The sequence below is a fragment of the Sinohyriopsis cumingii genome, chromosome 10 (genome assembly GCF_028554795.1).
Source record: "Sinohyriopsis cumingii isolate HCF-2022 chromosome 10, ASM2855479v2, whole genome shotgun sequence".
NCBI lineage: Eukaryota > Metazoa > Mollusca > Bivalvia > Unionida > Unionidae > Sinohyriopsis > Sinohyriopsis cumingii.
Window position 1 is genome coordinate 35,392,352 of NC_142970.1, and position 25,068 is coordinate 35,417,419.

A 25,068-nucleotide genomic window follows, 5' to 3' on the forward strand; every position below is an offset into this window, starting at 1 on the left:
GGCTCTTGCTTTTTGCCACAACATGCTTTCTTCAGTTTCCTTTTTTTTCAAATTTAGTACTTGTAAAATGGGATGTTTCTGACCTTGGCCCAATTTCTATGTTTATGTAATAGACTCTAGAGAGCATGGCTACTCATCTGAAACATTCCATTTGCGAACAGTTATGGGTATTTCTGCTAAATAAATGCTTAAATGATCATAGACATATTTTCATCATTGCAGATCTCATTTTGGTTGTCATAAAACTGCAAGGGCTCATTAAAAAAGGAATCAAGAGTATTAGTCAATGGATAGAATTCATAAGAGACCAACCTGTAACAAAAACAACAGTTTCTACCTTTACAGGTTGGACCCCCAAAGCCCTCCATCTATTGATCAATACTCTTAATTTCTCTGTAACAAACCCCTGTGCATAAAGCCATTGTTAGAGATTTTTGCAGATATCACATTTAGGCATTTGCCATGACGAAAGTTTCTTTTGTGACTCAGTGACCTTATTTATATCATCGACTTTATCATTTCTACTTTCAAATTGCTCAAACAGTTTGTTCAGTTCATCCACAGACAAATCTAATAAATCAAAATATCTACTACCCTACCTGAGTGTACATTGTTAGTTTACAATAATAAGTAGTCCATAAAACACAATACTATTTTTAGACAATCATGTCATGCAGCATGATGCAATGCAGTATGGACAAATACTGCATGATTCTGACAATGTAAAGATAACAGAGGAATTGAGTCCATATAAAGAACTTTCTACTGGCTGGCAATAGAATCAGTGCAAATATTTTACAGGGATAAATCTCTAGATTTCAAACAAATTTTCTATCTTTACAAAGCATAATTCACTTGTCTGCTTATTGCATTCATGTTGTCTACGCTTTCAGTTGTGTGAAGTTCTAAATGTAATTAAGGGCTAGAAAATACTAAAACTAGCCAACAGCCTGGAATCAAAATCACAATGGAATCACACAATAATCTAGATTTGTTCTCTTTACACTCCATATACAATTCTTGGCAATTTCTGCTTGTGCAAGCTGCTAAGGAATTTCCCTCCTCTGTCACTTAATTCAGTAGTAGTGCAATCTAATTAATACCTGTTAGGAATTCGACACTTGTCCAAAAGAGGGTATACTCCCTTGTCAAAGATTGGGATCAGGATCAGGATCAGGATGGGGTTAAGGGCCTAGACAAAAGCAGAAATCCATAAATAACTTATAGTTGTATATTGGTAAAATATGATGAGGTACTCTTTGAACATTTAAAAATAGTATTTGGAGTGATTGCAAGTCTTGGAATAACTCATAATTTGAATTATCAGTCTCATCGTTATGTTATGCTAAAGATTCTTTTCAAAGGGATAAGTAAATAATCCTGATCTTCACCAAGGAATCTTGGCTAATGTATATTGCATCATTTAAAATGTCCCTCTGAGTTTTACATCCACTATGGAATCTTGCTCAATGTATACTAAATAATTTCTAATATATGTTTGAATTTACATAGATGAATATATTTATTATCACAAAAAATTATCTGATACTTACTGACATTTGTTCTGGCTCAATTCTACCAAGGACCCCCTGAAATAGAAACATAACTGTATTACAAAATCTTTTAGATCTGAATTGTGTCAATGGGAGCAACTCTTCTGTCAGTAACAGTACTTCTCTTCACAGTGGAAATTATTTGCATACTGAAACACAATGAACCTGCACACCTTACCAGTAATTTGCAGCTGACAATAATCTACACCTAATACTGTAATTCTCTTGCCAATAATCTAGACCTGAAAATAATGTAATTCTCTTGCCAGTAATCTACAGATGACAATAATGTAATTCTCTTGCCAGTTGGTGTTGTGTGGTTTAACGCCATTTTTCAGCACACAATAGGCTATACATGTTTTTTGTAGGTGTATAGATAGTAAAAAAGAATGAAAAATCATCATATTAGTGGTATCTATGGAATGAGACCCTAATGACACCATTATAATTGCTTCAAAAAAATGAGATTCCTGTCTGTATACAATATTGACCATACTAGTGGTATCTGTGGAAGGTAACCCTTTTGTATACCATACTGACCATACTATTGGTATCTGTGGAAGGTAACCCTTTTGTATACCATACTGACCATACTAGCGGTATCTGTGGAAGGTAACCCTTTTGTATACCATACTGACCATACTAGTGGTATCTGTGGAAGGTAACCCTTTTGTATACCATACTGACCATACTAGTGGTATCTGTGGAAGGTAACCCTTTTGATACCACTGTAATTACTTAAGAACATGATATTATTAACAGCACACTTCAGAAATAATATACTGGACTCGATGTTTATCACTAATATGCTGGACTCGATGTTTATCACTAATATGCTGGACTCAATGTTTATCACTAATATACTGGACTCGATGTTTATCACTAATATACTGGACTCAATGTTTATCACTAATATGCTGCTCATACTATATTGTTTAGACAAAGAAGTTTTAAACAGAACAATATGAAAATAACTTTATACTTTCCCATAATTAGTACAAATTAGCATGAACAGTAATCAGGGTAGCCTCATTGCTCAGTGAAAAAACTTGAACAGGTAATCCTGCTTCAAGGCTGCCTAATTGGCTGAAATGTGCTGGCAATAATATTGCAATCAGAAGAGTGCCTGATGATTTTGTTTCCAAGGAAAAACTTGTGACCTTGACCTTTATCCCATATGATAGGTTTAAGAAAGCAGGAGAAATACAACATTTGTAATTAGTTATTGACTCATGCACAATAAACAAAAATCTTCTACTACAAAAATATACTTTTTTTCCTGTTCTGGAAACAGAAAATAAGTGCTATAACATTTTGCACCCACCATGGGACTTGTGCTGAAGCCAAAGTTGGGTATATGTGCATGATGGAAGGAGCCTCAGACTGGATCGAGTTCATTCAAAATACAGACAGAAATGCCATTCCCTTTAGTGTCATGCTTGCCAGTGGATGTGTACATGTGGGTGCTGCAGCCATATCAATTTATGAAAGACTTCATCATGGAAGAATAAACATGTAAATTTGGCAGTGTATGTTTTCTGTCTCATTCACAGGATCAAGCAAATGTTTGTTAGCATTTTCAGTGATACGCTGTAGATCATCTGAACCTTGTGACTGACAGTAATCTTCATCCTGTGCTTATATAGACTGATATTTATATGTACTGACTTGTGACTGACAGTAATATTCATCCTGTGGTGCTTATACAGACTGATATTTATGTGCACTGACTTGGGACTGACAGTAATCTTCATCCTGTGCTTATACAGACCGATATTTATGTGTACTGACTTGTGACTGACAGTAATCTTCATCCTGTGCTTATATAGACTGATATTTATATGTACTGACTTGTGACTGACAGTAATCTTCATCCTGTGCTTATACAGACTGATATTTATGTGTACTGACTTGTGACTGACAGTAATCTTCATCCTGTGCTTATACAGACTGATATTTCTCACCCACACAACAGAGCAATCTAGCTGTTTTGCTGACCTTACTTTTCTTATCTCAGTCTAGTCATCTCAGACCAGTCATCTTGGTCAAGGTGTCCACGAGCTCAGAACTACTTTTAAAAAAGAAACCCTTGTTGTCTTCTGCTGTGCCTGACGTAGCTGTACTAAAATCAAACAACAACAACAACAGCAACAAATATATAACAAAAACATAGTAACTTAAGGTAAATCCATCTATGAGAACACACCATACAAAAACATTTTGAGAGAGACAAAGATACAAACGCATACAATGTCAAGCTTTTTGGTACATTGCTTGTTCGTTCCAAACAGCATGGACAATTTTATGCTATATGCAGGCCTAGCTCAGTATATTTTCAGGTCAGCGTTATGAAATGTAGCTAAAGCTACCTAACTAGTTTTAAATACTTCATGTGAAACAAATTATTTACTGTTAGCTACATTTAATGAAGCTGACCTGAAAAATGACTGTGCTACAGACAGGATAAAATTCTCAATGCTGTGTGAAATGAACTAATAACAGAAAACACTGATCTATGCACACAAACTATAGACTTCATAGCCAACCAACTCTCCTAACAACTACAGAAAACTTAGTAACAGCCAGAAAAGTGTTATATTAAACATGCTTTATTCTAATTTTGTTAAGCACCTCCATTGTGCCCCAGTTGAATAAAAAGATACCTATAATATTTAATGACAAATAATGCAATTACCAGCCAGAAGGAATCAGTTATCCGTCAACACATTAAGCAAATTTCACTATAACACTTGCCACATTTACAAGACAGAAAAATAAATGCTCAAAGAATCCATGAACTTGAAAGTTTAGCACATGGTTATCAGCTAGAGTCAGTTTTTGGAGGGCCTATTATACAAGGGGTAATTTTACAATCGATATTAAGGACAACACAAGTATGTCACAGTTTCAAATGCTCCAAAGAAAAGAACAGTTATAGATGATAGTGACACAGATCTCTAATTACCCATGAGTAACCTAAATCAAGATGTTACTCTTCGTTACAGCTTGTACTAAGTATAACTACAGTAGAGCTGAGTAGCCAATATCGTTTTATTATTTACAATATAACTTTTTAAAATTGGATCTGATGAAAATAAAAGTTTTTTTTTATAAAACAAATATTAATTATCTTTTGTCAATTTCATATAACATCAATATACTAAATGTGATAATAACTCATTACTTCGCGACAGTTTATGTTTTCTTTTTCTTTGTGTGCGCGTATAAACTGTGTACTTTGGATGCAATGTTCAAACCACAGCCCTCACTAACATATTTATTTTCATGCGCCGCATGTAAACATTGGACATGAATACTAGTGAAGAGTTCTTTTTACTTTAAAGAAAAATATTGGGTGAGAAAAATAATCTATGTTGAGGTTCAGACCGAGACAAGGAAATCCCAGCTGTGGGGTTACATTATATGTCTCCCCACTCAGGCAAGCCTCATGGGGAGACAAATAAAATAAACCCATGACTGGGATTTCCTTCTCTCGGTCCAAACCCCAACATAGATTCTATATTTATGTGCTCTGACTTGTGACTGGCAGTAACCTTCATTCTGTGCTTATATAGACTGATATTTATGTGTACTGAATTGTGACTGACAGTAATCTTCATCCTGTGCTTATACAGACTGATATTTATGTGCACTGACTTGTGACTGACAGTAATCTTCATCCCTTTCTTATACAGACTGATATTTATGTGTACTGACTTGTGACTCACAGTAATATTCATCCTGTGCTTATACAGACTGATATTTATGTGTGCTGATTTGTGACTGACAGTAATATTCATTTTGCGCTTATACAGAGAATGTCACTTTGTGTTAAAATCTAGAAGGCAAGTGAGTGTAATCAATGGTCTTTTTCATGTTTATTAACAAAAACTATTGTCTGTGGCAGCAACAGCTCAGTTAAATTCTCAATTTAAAGAACACAAAGGCAAATTATTGATAATTATTCAATACTGCTGAAGATTAAAATAAGTTGCAAACGTAAGTATTGTTTTATATTGATTCTCCACCTACTTTTTCCCTTGCATCAATATACAGTGTGACCCCACTATAACACAGTAGTTAGGAGCCATAGAACCCAGCCGTGTTATAGGCTGAACCATGTTATAAGCAACCAGGTCAGTTAGCTGAAGAAAATGGTGCATGTACCCAAAACAAATTGGGGGGGGGGGGGGTGAGGTCATAAATGTGGGCACAAAAATATGTGCTTCATTGGCACAGTTACCATTTTAAATTGATGCATATCAAATGAGAAATAACACCTGTAGTGAAAACAGATAAGGCATATATAATATTTACTTTATTCAGAGAACCATGCATTTTAAGCTGAAGTTAGTAGTCTTCGTAAACATAAACTTTTTTCCAGCAAAAAGGAAACTTTCACGGCACAGTAAACATGTTCCAGTCGCATTGGAAAATGAAACATGATCCATCAGATTCCACTACTTTTATTTAAGTTTGGTAATGACTTCCTCTGAAGAAAGGTTCTTTGTTTTTTTGAAGATTGTTGACGGCTTTCTTTGATGAAGGGTGCATGCATTATTGAAGTCATCTCCAAAGAACAGCTTTGGAGAACTAAACAAATGCCTGTTTCTTATTGTGGCAGCAACATCAAAATAACTGTACTGCATGATTGAGACTGATGTTTTTTTCATTTGTTTAGTACATTTTCATAACAATTGGTGCTTCAAAGGTAATCTGTTTTCTTTGAAATTTCAGTGAAACTATTTCATCTGGGTACATTTTTGAAAAAGGAATTGGCCATCATTTGGTCGATTGTAGTTATTGTTTCTCCCTGCCTATTGAATAGACCAACAAGTAAGATCTTCAATTTTGTTAAATATTTTTATTTTACACTTGTGATGGCTGAATGATGCTGCCTCTACGCATGCATCAGAAATTTAAAGGGTCAACGGACTATAGAGATGCAGGTGTTCTGGTCTGATGACAGAGATTACAACAGAAAATGTGTGTTCTGAAGGATTTAATTCTAAGTGAAAAGATGAGGAATTTTACTTACCATCCATATACAAATGTCAGACTATGTAAATATATTAATTACCAGCAAGTGGCTGAAAATCCGAGGAAAGATAGATTATGAGATAATGCCTTGTCCAGTTGTTCTTTCGCCACCAGAAACAACAACAATAAAAAGTGGATATCTCACAACATACAGTACTCTTGCAAGATGTCAACATAAGCATATTATGACATAACAATGCACTATTAAGATGGTTTGTCAATATGGACAAAGGATTTGTTTATGTAACAAAAGATCAACTTCAGTCCATTTTATATCAAGTTTGCAAATTCCTTTGTTGGGCCTCTGAATTTCTCAACTCCAAACCAAAGGTTGTATATACAAGTTTAAACAGCCAACAATGTCACTGATAAAATAAAATAACCAGATGGTATATTTTGGACTCAATAAGGGGAAAAAGTTGCAATTTGTGACACTGCTGAAGCCCTATGCGATCCCTGAATAAACTTTGTACAGTCACGTTATTTTTCTTACTTTTAAGAAGAAAAAATATTTTTCGTGTACAAGAAAAATACATATAAAATGTCAGGAGCCACACCATGATCGTCTTGTATTATTCATACATGATCTCTTCCCCAAAATGATAATAAACATTTTACGTTTTTTTTTGTACTTTTATGAATGATTTTTTTTCATGTACAAGAAAAGTACATGTGTATGAAATTTGGGAGCCAGATGATGACCATGTTATATCCGAATCTGTGTCATAATGGAGTGTGTTATAACAGTGTCACACTGTATAAATGAATTGTTTCACCCTAAGTATAATTGTTGAGTTTTGAATATCTTTCCAAAGTGTTACTGATTTGAGCAAATATAATTTTTAATTTGCCCAACTATAAAACAAAGAATTTACATATTTTCAAACATTTTCAGCTGGTTCAAAAGTACACATCTGAATGCACAGTTCTTTCTCTGTCTCTCTTTCTGTCTTTCTCTCTGTCTCCAACAAAAAGCTTCACACTATAATTTCACCTGTGACTGAAGTTTCACAGCTGAGTATCATACAGAAAGTCACACAAATTTTTATCCAATAAGACATCATGGTATTGTTATTGTCCCTAACATGAATATTTTATGCTGAAATGCATACCAATATGCCATCATGAGATTTTTATTGTCCCCTTGATGAATATCTTACGGTTATTTGCATACCAGTGTGAACCAGGTTACTAATTTATTCAACAGTAACCTCTATGTACATTCCTTAACCATATGTTTGGAAGATGATGATGTGATATAAAATTAATATATTAAAAAGACAGATGGTCAACAGGGGTTCAAACAGATAAAGACAGACAAGCAGATGCAGACAGCTATATATATATATATATATATATATATATATATATATATATATATATATATATATATATATATAGAGAGAGAGAGAGAGAGAGAGCATGTGTGATTTTGGATTTTAACATAGCTTTAACAATTTTTCAGTCATATCGCTACTATGTCTGCAGTGTGGCAGTTTATAGTGATGTCTAGCATTAGGGCATCATGCCACAGACATGTGGCATGAAGTCCCATCCAATCACATTATCCTGACACCAGACAAACCAGTCCTAACACTAACTTCTTAATGCTGAGTGCCAAGCAAGGCAGCCGTTAGTACCATTTTTATAAGTCTTTGGTATGACTCGGCCAGGGATTAAACCCACCACCTCCCACATCTGAGGTGGATGCTTTAACCACTAGGCCACCGGAGTGGTCAAGAGAGAGAGAAATAGATAGATAGACAGACAGACAGACAGACAGATAGGTAGATAGATAACCATAGACAGATCTAAATATAACCAGATAAATAGATACTATACAGAAACAGACAGACAGACAGATAGATAGATAACCAGAGAGATAAACAGAGATAGATAGATAGATAGATAGATAACCAGATGGATAGATAACCAGACAGACAGATAAATAGACAGATAGATTGAGAGACAGACAGACAGATAAAGACAGAGACAGACAGATAGATTAATAGACTCTATTTTGGGGTTTGGATCAATACAAGGAAATCCCAGTCAAGGGGTTATATTATTGGCCCTAAGGACAAATGAGGAGACAATGTAAACCTGCAAATGAGATTTACTTGTCTTGGTACAAATGAAATTTACTTGTCTTGGTACAAATGAAATTGAAATTTACTTGTCTTGGTACAGATGAAATTTACTTGTCTTGGTACAAAGGAGGTTTACTTGTCTTGGTACAAATGAAATTTAATTGTCTTGGTACAAAGGAGATTTACTTGTCTTGGTACAAATGAAATTTACTTGTCTTGGTACAAAGGAGATTTACTTGTCTTGGTAAAAAGGAGATTTAGTTGTCTTAGTACAAAGGAGATTTACTTGTCTTGGTACAAATGAGATTTACTTGTCTTAGTGCAAACACTGACATAGATTCTTTTCCCATATTAATCTAAAAGCCTGTCAGATTGAAGTTGCATATTGCTGTAATCATTAACTACTTGGCTCTATTTATAGATCATAAAACAAAACCAGTTTTAACCACAAGACCATGTGACCTACCATACCTATAAAAAGCCCATGCAACTGGTATCTAATGTCTTTTTGGCTGAGAGCCTGACATCAGTACAAGTTACCTGGTAGTAAGGTAGTTTCATCAAGCATTGAAAATTCTTTATTGACTTTACTAGACTATGATCATTAAATATTCAACAACATCTAATAAGGGTGCCATAAATCAGGTTCTGGTTTGCTTCATGTAAATGATAATTTGTCTGTTTTCTTCAGATGAAAAATCTTTTTCTGTTTTTTGGGGGTACAAAGTCCTTGTCCAAATGGAACAAAATTCTCAGGCTTCTACTGTGGACATAGTTCTGGTTTCTCTAAAGACTGGAAATGCTGTTTCAGACTATACAAGGAAGGTCATTTCCTTCCACTTGGCAGCTGAACCCCTGGCTTCTGGCCCCAGTTCTGGCAAAACACAGAAAGGTGCCAACAACCAGAAAAGTAAAGGCCCATTAAATAAATGACAGGCTGCTGCAGGTAATGTTCCTTCCACTAAAAAGGGTATGCATGGTGATTTAAACCAGTTGACAGGTGACATGGGTGTGGAGTGCCTAGCAACCGAAGTGGAGTGAATAAAGTCTGAGATAAAGAGTCTGAATGAAAATATTCCCTTCTTATGTCCAATTTAGTTCCCCTGAGAAGCATGGTAATGATCAGCCTATAGACGATGCTTTGGAAATCGCTACCTTGGATGTATCGGATGTTAGATTAGTTCATACTGGTAAGTTTTTTTATAGATTGTAGACCTCAATATTAGTACAGGAGTGGTGAACACTTCCATGGAACTTGATATCCCCAAGATTTTGAGTTGGAGGACTTGTTTGGCCCAGAGGTACCCCAGCAGATTGCTGGAGTAGTTAATACAACCTGTACCAAGAAGGCTAATGTCTTTTAGAGTATCTGCTAAATGCCTGTGTGTGCCATGCATTAATGAGGATATGTGTCATTCACTGCTCAGATTTACCTGTTCTAGGAATAGAACATTATATGATGTTCAGAAAATGTTAGGTCAAGGCATTATGCCTCTTTTAAAGAAGGCTCAAGCTGTCAAAAATGGCAACATGTCTATGCAATTGGCAAGAAAATATTTGACACTCTTTTAGGGAATGCTATTTTTTAGTTTTTCATGCAATGTAGGTCCTTGTTAAAATTCCACATGCCACAATGATATTGGCCACTATGTGGATTTAATCTTCCTCTAACAAAACAGTTCATACAATAAGCCATTATGGCATTGTTATTGTCCCTAACATGAATTTTTTATGCTGAAATGCATACCAATATGCCATCATGAGATTTTTATTGTCCCCTGGTGAATATCTTATGGTGATTTGCATACCAGTGTGAACCAGGCTACTAACTTATTCAACTGTAACTTCAATGGACATCCATTGAACATATGTTTAGAAGATGATGATGTGATATACTAAGTTAATATTTTAAAAAGAGAGAATGTCAACAGTGTGTCAGACAGATAAAGACAGACAAGATGCTAGCGGGAGAGGGAGATATACAGATACATAACACCAGATAGATAAATAGATAACCAGATAGACAGGTAGATAAATAGATAAACAGCCAGATAACCAGTCAGACAGATAGATAACCAGATATATAAATCAGTACAGAGATAGAAAGATAACCACATAGATCAATATATCAATAGATAGATAAGCCAAGTCAGACCGATTGACAGACAGATAGTAGAAGACATTCCTCTTATCTGAGAATGTGCAAACAAATTCTATCATGTAGAGATCCAATATGCATAACACCTACCCCCAATTAGATTTTGGCTCAAAATAGACATTTTAATGTTTCAATTAAAATTCTGAAGCATTAACACTATGGGACCTTATTCTAATTGGAAAATTGCACATGAGAGATAGATGCTTCATTAAGTGTTGAAATAATGTCATTGTTTTACTTTTATGAAGGCACCAGCAATAATAAAAGAAGTGTAAAATTTATAATATTTTTAGAAAGTGATTAATATTTGAGCAAATATAATTACAAATGTGCCCAACTTTGATATATAAAATAACTGTTCATTTTTTTAACAATTTTTAAACACCTTTTTTGTCAACATACATCTAACTGCATATCTCTCTCTCCAACAAACATCTTCACACTATAATTTCACCACAGACTGAAATTTCACAGCTGAGTATTATACAGAAAGTCACACAAAGTTTTATCCAGTAAGCCATCATGGCATTGTTATTGTTCCTAACATGAATATTTTATGCTGAATTGCATACCAATATGCCATTATGAGATTATTATTGTCCACTGGTGAATATCTTACGGTTATTTGCATACCAATGTGAACCAGGTTACTAATTTATTCAACAGTAACCTCAATGTATATCCCTTGACCATATGTTTGGAAGATGATGATGCGATATGAAGTTAATATTTTAAAAAGAGAGAATGTCAACAGTACGTCAAACAGATAAAGACAGACAAGCAGATACAGATAGCCAGAGAGGAAGATACACAGATACATAACAATGGATAGATATAAATATAACAAGATAAAGACAGATAAATAAATAACCAGATAGACAGAGAAAGATTAATAGATAACCAGATAGATAAACAAATAGATAACCAGACAGAATGATAAACAGATAGATAAATCAATACAGAGATAGAAAGATAACCATATAGATCAATATATCAATAGATAGCGCAAGTCAAACAGATAGATAGATAGAAGACACACTCCTCTAATCTGAGAATGTACAATAATTTTCATCATGTTAAGATTAAATATGCACAATAACTTCCCCCCATTAGATTTTGGCTCAAAATATATATGTTTTAATGGTTTAATTGAAATTCTGAAAAACTAAAACTATTGGGCCTTATTTGAACTGGAAAACTGCTCATCAGAGATAGATTGTTCACTAATAAAGACAGAAGTGTAGAGTTTTAATATTTTTACAAAAGTGCTTCCTATTTGAGGAAAGATAATTTTCAATTAAAATGTCAAACAGATAAAGACAGACAAGTAGATATAGATTGCCAAAGATACTGTAGATAGCCACACATAAATAGATACTGTAGATAGCCACACATAAATATATACTGTAGATAGCCACAAATACATAGATACTGTAAAAAGCCACAGATACATAGATACTGTAGACAGCCACAGATACCGAGATACTGTAGATAGCCACACATACATAGATACTCTAGATAACCACACATAAATATATACTGTAGATAGCCACACATAAATATATACTGTAGATAGCCACACATACATAGATACTGTAGATAGCCATACATACATAGATACTGTAGACAGCCACACATACATAGATACTCTAGATAGCCACACATACATAGATACTGTAGATAGCCACACATAAATATATACTGTAGATAGCCACACATAAATATATACTGTAGATAGCCACACATAAATAGATACTGTAGATAGCCACACATACATAGATACTGTAGATAGCCACACATACATAGATACTGTAGATAGCCACACATAAATAGATACTGTAGATAGCCACACATAAATATATACTGTAGATAGCCACACATAAATATATACTGTAGATAGCCATACATACATAGATACTGTAGATAGCCACACATACATAGATACTGTAGATAGCCACACATACATATATACTGTAGATAGCCACACATAAATATATACTGTAGATAGCCATACATACATAGATACTGTAGATATCCACACATACATAGATACTGTAGATAGCCACACATAAATAGATACTGTAGATAGCCACACATAAATAGATACTGTAGATAGCCACACATAAATAGATACTGTAGATAGTCACACATAAATATATACTGTAGATAGCCACACATAAATATATACTGTAGATAGCCACACATAAATAGATACTGTAGATAGCCACACATACATAGATACTGCAGATAGCCACACATACATAGATACTGTAGATAGCCACACATACATAGATACTGTAGATAGCCACACATAAATATATACTGTAGATAGCCACACATAAATAGATATTGTAGATAGCCACACATACATAGATACTGTAGATAGCCACACATAAATATATACTGTAGATAGCCACACATACATAGATACTGTAGATAGCCACACATACATAGATACTGTAGATAGCCACACATAAATATATAATGTAGATAGCCACACATAAATATATACTGTAGATAGCCACACATACATAGATACTGTAGATAGCCACACATAAATAGATACTGTAGATAGCCACACATAAATATATACTGTAGATAGCCACACATACATAGATACTGTAGACAGCCACAAATACATAGATACTGTAAAAAGCCACAGATACATAGATACTGTAGACAGCCACAGATACTGAGATACTGTAGATAACCACACATACATAGATACTGTAGATAGCCACACATACATATATACTATAGATAGCCACACTTAAATAGATACTGTAGATAGCCACACATACATAGATACTGTAGATAGCCACACATAAATAGATACTGTAGATAGCCACACATACATAGATACTGTAGATAGCCACACATACATAGATACTGTAGATAGCCACACATAAATATATACTGTAGATAGCCACACATAAATAGATACTGTAGATAGCCACAAATACATAGATACTGTAAACAGCCACACATACATAGATACTGTAGACAGCTACACATACTGAGATACTGTAGATAGCCACACATACTGAGATACTGTAGATAGCCACACATACATATATACTGTAGATAGCCACACATAAATAGATACTGTAGATAGCCACACATACATAGATACTGTAGATAGCCACATATAAATAGATACTGTAGATAGCCACACATAAATAGATACTGTAGATAGCCCAAATAAATATACTGTAGATAGCCACACATAAATAGATACTGTAGATAGCCACACATACATATATACTGTATAAAGCCACACATAAATAGATATTTTAGATAGCCTGACATAATTAGATACTGTAGATAGCCACACATAAATAGAAATCAGATAGAGATAAATTGATAAATAGAAAACCAGATACAGCTAGATAAATAGATAACCAGAGAGAGCTAGATAAATAGATGACCAGACAGACAGATAGATAGATAGATAGATAGATAGATAGCCAGGCAGAGATAGATAAATTGATAAATATATAGATTGCCACAGACTGTGATAGATAGATAGATAGATAGATAGATGTGATGTGATGTGATTTTGATTTTTAATATAGCTTTAACAATTTTTCAGTCATATCGCTATGATGTCTGCAATGTGGCAGTTTATAGTGATGTCTAGCACTGGGGCATCATGCCGCAGACATGTAGCATGATGTCCCACCCAGTCACAGTATCCTGACATCAGGCCGATCAGTCCTAACACTAACCTCTTAATGCTGAGCGCCAAGCAAGGCAGCTGTTAGTACCATCTTTGTTAGTCTCTGGTATGACTCGACCGGGGATTGAACCCATGACCTCCCGCAACTGAGGTGGACGCTCTAACCACTAAGCCACCGGAGCAGTCTAGATAGATAGATAGATAGCCAGGCAGAGATAGATAGCCAGGCAGAGATAGATAAATAGATAGATAGATTGCCAGACTGAGATAGATAGATAGATAGATAGATAGATAGATAGGTAGAGAGATAGCCAGGCAGAGATAGATAAATTGATAAATATATAGACTGCCACAGATAGACAGATAAATAGATAGATAGACAGATAGATAGTTAGACAGATAGATAGATAGATAGATAACCAGGCAGAGATAGATAAATTGATAAATAGATAAATAGACTGCCAGACTGAGATAGATATATAGATAGATAGACAGATAGACAGAATTCTCTAATCTCACAATGTGCAAAACTTAGATTTTTGGAATAAAACAGATAGTTTAATGTTTCATTTAAAGTTATGAAAAATAAAAGCTATGGGACTTTATTGTATTTGGAAAAGTGCTCATCATTTTTTTTTACTCAACAACAATCATATTTTTTTTACTCAACAACAATCAGCAATAACTACAGAATTCCAACTCTCTCTCTCTCTACCCCCCTCTCCCTCCCTCCCTCTCATCATTTTTTTTAAACACAAACACCAGCATATTCAGATTTCAAAATCCTTGCCAGCTTGAGTTGTAAACCTTTAGGCCCTCATTACAACATAATTTGATGACTCAATCTGTTTTGTTTTAAGTATAATTTATGAAGCATTGGTTGTAGACTGTAGACAAACATACTTAACACTTATCTCATCTGTAATTGAAATATGACAAATATTCAAAGATCTCTCTCTGTCTAGTAATTATCTTAATTTCACTTCTTTATAACACACTTCACCAAGCTTATTTCAAAAGTGACAGAGTACTTTCTCTCTATGTGTAATAATTATCTTAATTTCACTTCTTTATAACACACTTCACCAAGCTTATTTCAAAAGTGACAGAGTACTTTCTCTCTATGTGTAATAATTATCTTAATTTCACTTCTTTATAACACACTTCACCAAGCTTATTTTATTTCTATGTGTAATAATTATCTTAATTTCACTTCTTTATAACACACTTCACCAAGCTTATTTCAAAAGTGACAGAGTACTTTCTCTCTATGTGTAATAATTATCTTAATTTCAGTTCTTTATAACAAACTTCACCAAGCTTATTTCAAAAGTAACAGAGTACTCTCTCTATGTGTAGTCATTGTCTTAATTTCAATTCTTTATAATAAACTTCACCATGCTTATTTCATACTCTGAGGATTTCAAGGCAACTCTTTCATCTTTCCTGCAGTTTACTTTTACAGTACAAAATTGTATAAAGGCTTTTAAGAATAAATCATCTGAGGCAGAATGTTAATTTTTTTTTTCATGTCTACAAAGGTCTAAGCCTGTGATCACTAACTTCTATCAGTGAATACAAGGACTTCAACAGTACAATGGGACATCAACAACATAAACCCTAGTGTGTTCAAATAGCGAAAATCTTGGGAAGTTATTCAAGCTTCCAAATCCTACCTTTCCAATCCTATTTCAAAAAAAATGTTTGTTTTTCAAAGATGTAAATTTCACAAGATCAAGGAACAAAATGAAGTATAAGTACAATTTTATGTAAAAATGAAATATCAAACATTTTAATCAAACTACCACCCTTTTGTCTTTAAACTTTGATTTTACTATAAATATCTGCTTTGTTCATCTAAAGAAGAAAAGAAAAACTTCAAAGATGGACTATAATTTTCTTACAATATCTCCATTCAAGAGTTCTGCCTGCAAGGTCCAACGAGATCCCTGGAAAAAAGATAATATAATGATGACTCCCTAGTGGTACCCTACTTTAGTTTCCCTATGGCATCAATTACAGCACCAAAAAAAGGGAAATGTGATTTGCCTAAGATTATCATACTTTTGCAATGTAAAAGGTGCCACAGTGACCTACTTTGACCAAAACTGTATACCACTATACACAATATAAAACAAAGTTTTACAATAAAATATACAAATATCTCCCAGATATTGGCACGAATAAAAATTACTTAAAACAGTTATTGAAGGTTACAAATCAGGTCCAAAATTTATATGCATTTACCTTTAATATACCCGCATACAAAAGTGCCATGTATTCACCTCACGTATGCCCACATACAAAAGTACCATACATTTACCTCAAGTATGCCTACATACAAAAGTACCATACATTTACCTCAAGTATGCCTACATACAAAAGTACCATACAATTACCTCAAGTATGCCCATATACAAAAGTACCATACATTTACCTCAAGTATGCCTACAAACAAAAGTACCATAAAATTACCTCAAGTATGCCCATATACAAAAGTACCATACATTTACCTCAAGTATGCCTACATACAAAAGTACCATACACTTACCTCAAGTATACCCATATATATAAAAGAACCATACATTTACCTCAAGTATGCCTGCATACAAAAGAACCATACACTTACCTCAAGTATGCCCACATACAAAAGAACCATACATTTACCTCAAGTATGCCCACATACAAAAGTACCATACACTTACCTCAAGTATGCCCACATACAAAAGAACCATATATTTACCTCAAGTATGCCCACATATAAATTCAGAACAGATGAGTATGACTGTTATATCCCCAAATTCTCAAAAGGATTTAGGTGAGTGAAAAAGGAAGACTGTCACACAAAAAAACAATTATGTACCTTGTCACTAAATGCAGTTATATAACTAATTCTAGAGCAGTTCTGTCCAGTGGAATAAAGAGACAGAGTGTGAGTAACAGAGAGACAGACAGAGAAGAGCACAAAATACAACAATATTTATGATAATTGTTGAGATAATTATTGTCTTCCTGAAAGGCAAAACATTAAAAGAAAATGGTTTGCTTCAGAGGGATGGTTTGCCAGTGTGTGATCATTCATTTGATACCAAGGTAATAGTTACTGGCAGCATGTTGTAATCTAAGTTACATCTGAGTCTCATGGATACATTTACTGTAATTCTCCATGACAAGAAAACCATCCCTTACTATCACCAAATTTTGTCAAATCATAATATAATTGTAGAAAGCATTTCCCAGATATAGTATGCACAGTATAACATGTCTGACTGCAAACAACACAGACCCTGATCTGTTAGTGCATTTTGTGCCAGAGATTCTGGGTCTATGCTATTTGTTCTACTGATTATTCCTAACAAACTGGTGTATTATGCAATGGGTCTATGCTGTTTGTTCTACTGATTACTCCTAACAAACAGGTGTATTATGCAATGGGTCTATGCTGTTTCTTCTACTGATTACTCCTAACAAACTGGTGTATTATGCAATGGGTCTATGCTGTTTCTTCTACTTATTACTCCTAACAAACTGGTGTATTATGCAATGGGTCTATGCTGTTTCTTCTACTTACTACTCCTAACAAACTGGTGTATTATGCAATGGGTCTATGCTGTTTCTTCTACTGATTACTCCTAACAAACTGGTGTATTAACCAATGGGTCTATGCTGTTTCTTCTACTTATTACTCCTAACAAACTGGTGTATTATGCAATGGGTCTATGCTGTTTCTTCTACTTATTACTCCTAACAAACTGGTGTATTATGCAATGGGTCTATGCTGTTTCTTCTACTGATTACTCCTAACAAACAGGTGTATTATGCAATGGGTCTATGCTGTTTGTTCTACTGATTACTCCTAACAAACTGGTGTATTATGCAATGGGTCTATGCTGTTTGTTCTACTGATTACTCCTAACAAACTGGTGTACTATGCAATGGGTCTATGCTGTTTCTTCTACCGATTACTCCTAACAAACAGGTGTATTATGCAATGGGTCTATGCTGTTTCTTCTACCGATTACTCCTAACAAACAGGTGTATTATGCAATGGGTCTATGCTGTTTCTTCTACCGATTACTCCTAACAAACAGGTGTATTATGCAATGGGTCTATGCTGTTTCTTCTACTGATTACTCCTAACAAACTGGTGTATTATGCAATGGGTCTATGCTGTTTCTTCTACTGATTACTCCTAACAAACAGGTATATTATGCAATGGGTCTATGCTGTTTGTTCTACTGATTACTCCTAACAAACTGGTGTATTATGCAATGGGTCTATGCTGTTTGTTCTACTGATTAGTCCTAACAAACAGGTGTATTATGCAATGGGTCTATGCTGTTTCTTCTACTGATTACTCCTAACAAACAGGTGTATTATGCAATGGGTCTATGCTGTTTCTTCTACTGATTACTCCTAACAAACAGGTGTATTATGCAATGGGTCTATGCTGTTTCTTCTACTGATTACTCCTAACAAACAGGTATATTACGCAATGGGTCTATGCTGTTTGTTCTACTGATTACTCCTAAAAAACTGGTGTATTATGCAATGGGTCTATGCTGTTTGTTCTACTGATTACTCCTAACAAACTGGTGTATTATGCAATGGAGATTCTGGGTCTAAGCAGTTTGCAGTTGGACCTGACTTACAAGTGGGTATAGATGGTACATATGGAGTTGAGTAGCTTATCAAAACAATACCGGCTATACAATGTGTGTTAAAAGTTATGATTAAAAATGGTAAGGTATAAATTGACAAAAATTTGAAGAGGAGAAATCCTTCCAAATAAATATATAGTCTTAAAAGATAATATGCAACTATGTTAAACAATATGAATAAGTTCTAAACTAAAAGACAAAGTTAAAATATGTAAACCCCTTCAACTGAAGGGTCAAAACTTGCTTAATCTGCTTTTTTTTATGATACAGTCAAAGGTTTTCTCTGATGATACATCATACAAGTCTTTTTAACAATGTTTACATAAAAGACAAAGTCCCAAAACCCTACCACCACATATCGAAACATTTACAAGACAGACACCATCAAGGAAGTAAAATATAACAACAAGAAAGCAGATATTTTTTAAGTATGTGTATGTTATATGAATATAAGAATTTATAAATGTTATTACTAAAACATTTGTGTTATTACTGAAACATCTGTGTTATTACTGAAACATTTGTAAATTTTATTACTGAAACATTTGTAAGAGTTATCAATGAAACATTTGTTAGTGTTAATATTGAAACATATGTGTTATTACTTAACATTAAAGAATTATTACTGAAACATTTACAAGTATTATTACTGAAACATTTGTAAGAGTTATTACTGAAACATTTATAAGTGTTATTACTGAAACATTGGTAAAATTTATTATTGAAACATTTGTAAGTGTTGTGACCAAAACGTGTTATTATTGAAATATCTGTGTTATTACCAAAATATTTGTAAGAGTTATTACTGAAACATTTGTAAATTTTATTATTGAAAGATTTATAAGTGTTATGACCAAAACATTTGTAAGTGTTATTACCAAAGCATTTGTAAGTGTTATTAATGAAGCATTTTTAAGTATTATTACTGAAGCATATGTGATATTACTGCAGCATTCAAAAGCATTGTTACTGAAATATTTTTGGGAAAAGATCTGATGTCTTCCTAGAGACATGACTGGAAGACTGAGAAACAGTTAATGAATGTCGCAATTAAAAATCTCATTTTATCACTACATTATATCAGCACTATTCTTATAACTGAGCTTTTATGGAAGAACTATGTAATACTTTTTTTAAGTCTGGTTCTGTGCTTTATCACTTTTTAATCAGTTAGTTATGAAATGCTTTAAAAGTCATGTACAGTGCTTTCTCATCCTTAATCAGTTAGTTATAAGATCATTTCAAAGTACTGTTTTATTACCTGCTGGTCACTTAGTGCCCAGAAGATGGGCAGGGGGAGATACATAAACAGGACATTCAGAAGCATCTTCACATCTTCTATAAACTCTGCCTGCAATAAACAACAGTAGAGAGGAAGATAATAGTAAATAGGTGCTTAGGAAAAAATCATCCCTAGGATGAGTGAATTGCAAGGGTTACTTGTTGTTGTCCTTATCATACTCAACATAGTACATTTCTTCACTATACTGCTTATTCTTTCATTAAAGAACCACAGTTCCTGATGCAAGCTTGATACTAAAATGAGTCAAAACCATGAAAATATTTTAACACATGGCTCCTTAGAATGATACATGGTTCTAGGTGTTAAAAGTTTCTGTTTCTATTGTCTATTATGCATCTTCATGTGCTTGATACTGAATAAGTTAAGAGACAGAGAATTTTCATGTATATGCAATTTGTATCATGTGTTGGCTTTTGTCCTTGATTATGTATATTTAATTTGTATTATGTACTTCACCTATGTCCATAACTGAGGTCAGGAGTTTGGCCCACCTGACTGGTCTTTTTATAAACAACATATTACATAGTTAACTCTTGACTATGATTTTAGATTATATATTACGATTATTATTGTTAGGAGTTAAAGATGTTTACTTGGATCTGAATTCAGGACATTTGTATTCCCCTAAGAAAATATGGTTCATCTACCCTTTTCCCAGTAAAACTGCTAAAATTTAAGTAAACAGACCTGAACTTGTTATAAAATTAGATGGAAAATTCCATTAAGATAACAGTATTTTCAGAAAATATTATTAAGGCATAGGTCACAAACACAGGTATATAAAATTCTTTGTTTCTGAATTATTCATTACTATCTTAACATGTCTTTAAAAGAATCAATTTCTGTTGGGTTTCGGTTAATGTTGGAGGATTTAATTAATTAAATTATTCATTGGAATTATAACGTGCTCATTAATAATTTCAGACTATATCACTATTTTGGGATTATTGTGAATTCACTCAAGGTCATTTTGGATTATATCATTGTCAAATATCAATACTGTTAGTGTATAAACACCACATCAGGCCACTGGCACTTCAGCACATTCAAAATTGGAATTCATTTAGAACACTGCTGGATTTCATTAAGAATACTCTACACTTTTGGATTTTCTATAGAAGTTTTAGGACTATAGAAATGTAATAGAATGTTGTTACATCTATTTATATTCTGTACTTAATTTCTGTCCATGATTAAGGGTTGTAGATTGAGTTTTTGCCTAACAGACTTTTGTCAGGTTTATAAGTAGTAAACACTTTTTTTTACAAACATTTTAGTTCCAGGCATAACCTTGTTTGTGAGTTAGTGGAATTTCCCATTAGAATTCCTAAACATTCTATTACATTATATGTCAAGTGAAATTTGTATCTATAGAGGACATGATAAATTATTCATTTCTGTTTTAAGATCAGAGTTTGGAATCATTTACAGTTGGTTGCAGATGTAACTTTTGAAGAATTATTTATCTAAATTATTCATTAAAATTATAACATGCAAATTGACATTTGGACTAATACATTACTTTGGGATTATTTTGAACGTATTCAAGACTATTGGTACATCAGGACATTCAAGACTATTGAGTTCATTCAGAACATTCTATACTGTTGAACTTGTGATAGGACACTTAGGATTATTTGGGATTTAATGCAATGTTTCTTTAGTTTTCACTTTTGCAACATAGAGAAATAAATTATTTCTGGATTTTACTAAACTTGGTTTTGCTTCTTTCTGTTACGAAGTTGAAGCCCTTTGTCATAATAATATGAACATTCTAAATCACTTTCATCTGGTCAGACATTGGTACGCTTGCCCCAAAATCACCAGCATTTTCAAGACTGTGTGGCTTTAATAAAACAATGTCATGCCAAAGTAAAGATGCCATCATTTATTTATGTAAGTGTGCAATTACATTACACAAGACAAATGTCAGTAATTTGTAATCAAAACAAGAATTCTGTCTTAATTTCTTCCAACTTTCAGACTAAATGATCCATTATGGTCAGCCTCCATTCTAGAGAGCTACATACAGGCACTAAAAAAGATCTGGTTATTACCCCAACTATATTTTGACCAAATGGTTGTCACAACATTAGCAGCTTTACAGATAGATTATAACAAATCTATTGTGTGAAGGCTGGTGGAAATTGACTAAAATAATGAAAATACTCATTTCATATATAAACCGACAATATTTTTGTTGTGAAAAGTAATTACATGTTTATAGAAATATCAGCTGGCATCTCCCCATTGGCATGACAATGTATCAATAATGCTTCTGACTTAAAAATATTGCTGGCATCTTCACTTTGGCATGACAATGTATAAATAATGCTTCTGTTTTTAAAATACTGCTGGCATCTCCTCTTTGGCATGACAATGTATGAACAATGCTTCTGTCTTAAAAATACTGGTGACTACTGCAATTGTAACAATGCCTGACCAGACAAAAATATCACTCAAAAAATGCTGACATTCTTTATTTCTTAACTTCTAAGAGGTCTGACTGATAAAAATGTGTGATCACTTACTGAAAGAGAATCTTTCTCCTTATCAAAATTATGCATAAATTACTGAAAATTATCACAGTAAATGTGAGCACTAAATCATTGGCTGCAAGTCTGTATGTTCATAATATTTGCCAATTTAGAGTCAACCTTACATCATGAACCTACTATGTAAATAAAAAAGACAAAACACTGTAGTTGTTTTCTTTACAACATGTTGTAGAGTGACAAGGAGTAGGCAGATTTGGCATAAGTTATATATAACTGATGCACACAAAATGGCAAGTGATGCTGAACTTGGGCACTTGTTAAGGGTAGAAAAGGCATTCAGCTCTATTCTCAAGGTGTCATTCTGCATTAACTTGGCCCAGGGTTAGTATATAGTAGCATTTTACTTGGCCCAGACAATTTTTACTTTGTCAGGAGGAGGCGACAAGTGCTGTTCCTGAAACTAAATATCAGTGATTGAATACAAGGTAATAAATACTTACAACTAACTGCAATTAATATAACTCAAAAGACATGACCAATGAGGTGGCTTTGCTGAGTGCATCGCAACATTTCCATTTACACAGCCTGCAGACTGCATCCCAACATTTCCATTTATACAACTTCAAGAAAGATGGAAGACTTCAAAATAATCAAACTTAGCCACAACAATGTTTTGAAGTTTAAAGTCATTAGCCAAAGTAAAGAAGGGAAAGGTATATCTCATTAGAAGTCCACACCAGTACCTGTACATATGTACACACAGTAGAGAAGGGAAAGGTATATCTCATTAGAAGTCCACACCAGTACCTGTACATATATGTACACATAGTAGAGCAGGGAAAGGTACATCTCATTAGGAGTCCACACCAGTACCATTACAGATGTACACACAGTAGAGCAGGGAAAGATATATCTCATTAGAAGTCCACACCAGTACCTGTACATATGTACACACAGTAGAGAAAGGAGAAGAATATCTCTCAAGGAGTCTACACCAGTACCTGTACATATATGTACACACAGTTGAGCAGGGAAAGGTATATCTCATTAGAAGTCCACACCAGTACCTGTACATATCTACACACAGTAGAGACAGAAGAAGTATATCTCATTAGGAGTCCACACCAGTACCTGTACATATATACACACAGTTAAGAAGGGAGAAGTATATCTCATTAAAAGTACACACCTGTACCTGTACATATGTACACACAGTAGAGCAGGGAAAGGTATATCTCATTAAAAGTCCACACCAGTACCTGTACATAGGTACACACAGTAGAGAAGGGAGAAGTCTATTTTATTAAGTCCACATCAGTACCTTTACATATATACACACATTAGAGAAGGGAGAAGTCTATCTCATTAAAAGTCCACACCAGTACCTGTACATAGGTACACACAGTAGAGAAGGGAGAAGTCTATCTCATTAAGTCCACACCAGTACCTGTACATATGTACACACAGGTGTGCACACATTCATATGAAGAAGCTGGGTCCAACAATAACCATCCTGGGACAAAATGCCATACCTACATGTGTAAGATCTGTAGGTCTATCCATCTTTACATAAAACATGAAATATTACAATTTTTAAGAGTATTTGTCACATTTGAACCAAAATATTCACTCGAATCAGCAATATATATGATTCGTTTTGCCTAAGAATGACATACCTGTAACCTTTAACACATTGCTGAGCCACAAACTACCAAAACCAGACCCAAATCAGCATTATATTAATGCTTTGTATGATAATATAATGCAGTCACTTGTATTTGTGAAGAATCAAATTTAATGCATTTTGCAGCTGCACAAACCAAGAAGATGGAAATATGGTGATTTTTGTCTCCTGCCACTAAACCTAGAAGAGTAAGTGCACCAAGGTTCATCCAGTTACCTCCTCAAGCCTTCCAGTTATAAGAAGAAAAAAACATTGACCTGCGAATCTAACCTAAAATGCAGGAGCCAGAAAAATGTAGTCAATATAAATCTACCAAGTTTTATCCATGTGCCAAAAAGAGGTCTCCTAATCTAACGAATAAGGAAAATGTGAAAAACACAAAATAATATGTATTATAACTTT

At 33.9% G+C, this 25,068-nt stretch overlaps 1 protein-coding gene across 2 annotated transcripts in view; it reads right to left on the reverse strand.

Moving 5' to 3' along the window:
- Positions 1 to 25,068, reverse strand: part of LOC149789868 (solute carrier family 15 member 1-like) — a 233,610-nt gene that overhangs the window by 99,269 nt on the left and 109,273 nt on the right. For both annotated transcript variants that reach the window (XM_089971874.1, XM_089971873.1), the window contains exons 11-14: positions 20,443 to 20,532; positions 16,425 to 16,469; positions 1,554 to 1,589; positions 1,104 to 1,192 (exon numbers count right to left, since the gene is read on the reverse strand). In XM_089971874.1, the coding sequence (XP_089828000.1) occupies positions 1,104 to 1,192; positions 1,554 to 1,589; positions 16,425 to 16,469; positions 20,443 to 20,532 (260 nt within the window). The remainder of the gene's footprint in view (positions 1 to 1,103; positions 1,193 to 1,553; positions 1,590 to 16,424; positions 16,470 to 20,442; positions 20,533 to 25,068) is intronic.